This window comes from Atta cephalotes (genome assembly GCF_000143395.1).
Source record: "Atta cephalotes unplaced genomic scaffold scaffold00063, whole genome shotgun sequence".
NCBI classification, from domain to species: domain Eukaryota; kingdom Metazoa; phylum Arthropoda; class Insecta; order Hymenoptera; family Formicidae; genus Atta; species Atta cephalotes.
This window is the reverse complement of record NW_012130127.1, coordinates 737014-742142: the sequence shown is the minus strand read 5'-3', so window position 1 is coordinate 742142 and position 5129 is coordinate 737014. Positions and strand designations below refer to the sequence as shown.

Genomic DNA, 5129 nt, shown 5'->3' with positions numbered 1-5129 from the left:
AATTTTTGCTTTTTTTGTTTTATTAAATGTTCTCCCACTAGTAATAATAATTAGTACTTAATTAGTACTGTCTCAATAACAATAGGATTTTATAGTATTATATGATTGATATGAATATATAATTTTATTATTTGTTTAAATTCAAATTATTAAGTAAACAATTTTAAATTTTATATAAATAATTTGCTTATAATTTTTTGATGATTGCTCTAAAATATGATTACATTTATTAAAAATATAATTACAAATGTGTATATTTAATTTTCTAACTGTTATTTTAAAATTATTTTTAGGTATTGGACATTCCGCCATTGCAGAATATTTTTAATTATTAATTTATATGTATATATGTATATATGTATATATATATACATTTTCTATGATAAAATACATGCACTTTCTATGATAAAATACATGCAGATATTTTGAGATTATATTTAAAGAATGACTGATTTTTGTCGATATTTACATAATTTTACACTTTTTTCAAAATTCTTTATATTAACAATGTTATCGTGATTACATAAGTTAAATTTTAAATGTGTGGGTACAAAAAATTCAAGATAAATCGAATACCCTATTAGCGGGATATTAATAAATGTAATTTCTGAAAAATAAAAGAATTGTTTATATTGTATATATATATATATATACATATATATATACATATATATATATATATATATATATATAATAAATTTTAATATATTATTTATTATATTTTGAACAGCATTGATAATTGTGTTGTAAATAATTATTATAATTGTAATATCGAGTTGTATAAAGGATAATACAATAAAGAATAATATTTAAAAAGTTATTGCAATTTTATTAGCGAAATACAATCCCGGGACTTTTCAGCCTATATAGTATATATATATATACATAAGATTTGTCGAATTTGATCTCTTTGTATATATGTGGGTGTGCGTATATATGTGCACAAAAAATCATCAAGAAATTCGAGAAAAATCTTCGATACTGTAATTTTATCATTATGAAAAAAATTAATGATCCTTTAGATTAATTCGCAAAGCACCATCCAATCTAATTGTCTCCCCATTTAATAATGGGTTTTCAACAATCTGCTGTACTAACATGGCAAACTCATCAGGATTTCCCAATCTTTGAGGAAACGGTATACTTTTTGCCATAAAGCTGTGTAGCTTTTCTGGTAACACTTTTAATAATGGAGTATCAAAAAGTCCTGGAGCAATTGTTACGACACGAATTCCATCCTTGGAAAGATCACGAGCGATAGGTAAAGTCATCCCTATATAATAATAAATTATAAAAAAAGTATAAATTATAGAAAATAAAATAAGGAAAAAGAATAAAGTTTATTGAAAATAGAGGAAAGTAATAATAAGTATAAAGAGAATAAGATTATGTACAAGGTGTTCCGGAATTACATTGGGAGTACAAATAAGTTTCCGCCGTTTGCAAAAGACGGCGCCACTAATAAACTATAGTTAAAATTGTTTGATGTAAAACGACATCGTAAGATTGGACATCCGGCAACACCATAACCTTGAAATATCAGCGATTTTGTATCAGCATCATATATTTTTTTTTGTACGAAAATATTGAGTTTTAAGCCGAATAAGCGTCATTTGCGAGAACTTTTGATTTATTTCTTCAATTTGAAGAAATCTGCAGCTGAGGCTCATAGATTGCTTGTAGAAGCATATGGTGATGCTGCCTTAAGTGAGAGAAGTTATCATGAGTGGTTTCAAAAATTTAAGAACGGTGAATGAAGAACATCGAAGACAAAGAACGTAGCGGAAGGCCGAAAGTGTACGAAGACGCGGAATTGGAAGCATTATTGGATAAAGATTCGTGTCAAACGCAAAAAGAACGTGCACTTACATTAGGAGTGACTCAACAAACAATTTCATATCGTTTGAAATCATTGGGAATGATTCAAAAGCAAGGGAATTGGGTTCCATATGAATTGGAACCGAGAAACATTGAACGCCGATTTTTCACATGTGAAATGCTGTTTGCCAGGCATAAACGAAAGGGTTTTTTGCATCGTATGGTAATGAAAAATGGAAATCCACTACGATAACCCAAAGAAGAGGAAATCATGGGGACTACCTGGCCATGCTTCGAGGCAACATCGAGCTAAGCCGAATATTCATGGAAAAAAACTCGTGTTATATATTTGGGATCAGCTTGGTGTCGTGTATTATGAGTTGCTCAAACCGAACGAGACCATTACTCTCTACCGAACACAATTGATGAGATTGAGTCGAGCACTCAAGGAAAAACTCGACCACATGTTGCACCGGTCAAAACCTATTTAGAAACACTTAAATGGGAAGTTCTACCCCACCCGCCAGACATTGCTCCTTCCGATTACCACTTGTTCCGATCGATGACGCATGGCTTATCTGAGTAGCACTTCACATCATATGAAGATACTAAAAATTGTATCGATGATTGGATAGCCTCAGAAGATGAAGCGTTCTTCCGATGCGGTATCTACATGCTACCAGAAAGATGGGAAAAAGTAGTGGCTAGCGATGGCCATTTGAATAAAATTATTTACCGTTCTTTCACAATAAATGCTTAATTTTTTATTAAAAACGGCGGAAACTTATTTGTACTCCCAATAAGTAAAAACTTAGTTGATCAAAACTCAAAATAACCTAAAAAGTCTTAGGGCTGTGTATTCATAGTCCGTTCTTATTTCAAGACTGTCTTAAGTAATGTCTTAAAATGCTCCTAGGAAATCCCTTCGATTGGCTTATGACATCTTAAGATTGAACTCAAAAAAACAGTCTCAAATATAAGAATCAACTATTGCTCTTAATGAGAATCTGCAAATTAATCATTTTTTAAATTCAGCTTCTTATTTTATAAGTTGCATTGTACAATTATATGTATTGGAATTATGTGGAATAACTAATTCTGAAACACTCTTTATAGTATTTAAATAATAAATTATGAAAGAATAAAATAAAAATATATATACCTACAACTGCTCCTTTTGAAGCAGAATAAGCAGCCTTCCCTATTGTACCATCAAAAGCGGCGATACTTGCAGTATTAACAATTACACCTCTTTGACCATTTTGATTAGGAGAATTTTCAATCATTAAACCGACAGAAAGGCGAATAACGTTGAAAGTACCAATAGTATTGACTTCGATAATTCTAGCGAAGTCCTCCAATTTGTGAGGAAGTTTTTCATTACTATTATATGTCTTAGAGATTATGCCAATACCAGCGACATTGACGAGAACGTCAAGCTTACCAAATTTTTGTTTCGTAAGATCAAGAACAGCTTGAACATCAAATTCCGAAGTTACCTTGAAGAAAATTAATAAGATCAGGAGACGCGGTAGTGTATTTTAGTATTTAACAGAGAGGTAATAAGAGATAAGAATATATAATATTTAAAAAAATGAATAATTACAATTTTTTAATTTAAATAACATAATTTAATATTTTAAAGAGACATGATAGTATCTCGTGTCAATATATGTGTCTATATTGGGCGCATATAACTTTACGTAAACTGTCAAGTTGACCGGAAACATTATGTTCATATCTAAAAAATAATTAGGAAGATGAAATTTTTAATAGATCCAATCGATAGCTTGAGGTTCCATTATATATAGATATTACACTGCTAGAGATCAAAATTTTCTTTCTAATAAGTAATCTAATAAAGAACACGTTAAAGATCGTAAAAATGTACTCTGTTCCATATATTAAGATTATATTTTGACAAGAGATTGCACAACTATACATTATAATAATTATATTTAAATAAATACATACATCCATAGGTGCAAATATTGCATTAGCTTCTCCTAATTCGTCGGCTACAATTTTACCTTTTGAAGTAGGCAAATCACCAACAATTACCTTAGCACCTTGCTTGACAAATCTTTCTACAGTACCACGTCCTAGCCCAGAAGCACCACCAGTTACCAAAGCTACAGTGCCCTGTAATAAATAGAAATATTTATCAATTTTTATTACAAATAAATCTCATCAGTTTTAACATAAGAAGAAATTTATAATAAGAAGAAGTAAAAAGAATAATCTCCAATGACCTTGATCTTGATCTTGAAATGTTATCTAGATCATGTTCCTAAATAACCTAGCAAACGAGGATGGATTAAAATAGATTGAAATTTTTTTCTATCCGAATTTATTCGTATTTTAAATAGCGAATACTTTTTTTGAATTTAATTGGATTCAATTGGATTCAATTAGATTCAACTGGATGCAATTGGATTGAAAAACTGCATTTCCTATTTAAAATTTTGAATTGAACAGTATTTATAATTGTTTTGTGTGCATAGAAAAAATTAATATTATTTTTAGATTGAAAGACATAGAGAGCTTCATGTAATTCCTATAAATGAATAAAAATGCATTTAGGATTGAAAAGCATTCATTTTAACATTCGTGAATCAATATTCTTGAAAATCTGAATTCATTTCAATTCATTCTCATTTGCTAGATATATCCCCCTTCGAACCAAACAACTTTTGTCTAAAACATTTTTGTCTATTGGATTTAGTTTTCGAGACATTGGGCTGGATCATTTAAAATGAGATACCCTGTATATATACAGATTTTACACACGCGCGCGCATGCGCGCACATGGATTGAAATGAATTAAAATAGATTCAGATTTTTAGAAATATTGATTTACGAATGTTGAAATGAATGCATTTTTTCAATCCTTTTCAATCCTGAATGCATTTTTATTCATTTATAGGAATTGCATGGAGCATATCTATGCTTTTCAATCTAAAAATAATATTTTTAGATTGAAATAAGCTTTTTCTATGCACACAAAACAATTGTGAATAAACTGTTCAATTCAAAATTTTGAATAGGAAATGCAGTTTTTCAATCCAATTGCATCCAACTGAATCTAATACGCATTCGGATAGAAACAAATTTTAATATTTTAATCCATTTTCGTTTGCTGGGAGGCCTCCCGGAACTTCAGAAGCAACTTTAGATCACTTTGATACAATGACATAAATAAAAAAATGATTTTTTTATATTACTTCTAAAAAAGAACGGAAACGTAAAGAAAAAAACGAAAAAGGATATGTTAATGCATGGCATTTATACAAAAAAATTTTACTCTTCAT

The 5129-nt window shown here is 29.4% G+C and overlaps 1 protein-coding gene across 1 annotated transcript; it reads right to left on the bottom strand.

The window, feature by feature from the left end:
* Window positions 1-808: 808 nt before the first annotated feature.
* LOC105623752 (3-hydroxyacyl-CoA dehydrogenase type-2-like) lies at window positions 809-5129 on the bottom strand. Its single transcript, XM_012205132.1, has 4 exons — window positions 5123-5129; window positions 3793-4004; window positions 2981-3317; window positions 809-1273 (listed from the first exon to the last, which is right to left on the bottom strand). The coding sequence occupies exons 1-4, from the start codon at window positions 5127-5129 to the stop codon at window positions 1008-1010; spliced, it is 822 nt and encodes a 273-aa protein (XP_012060522.1). The 3' UTR covers window positions 809-1007.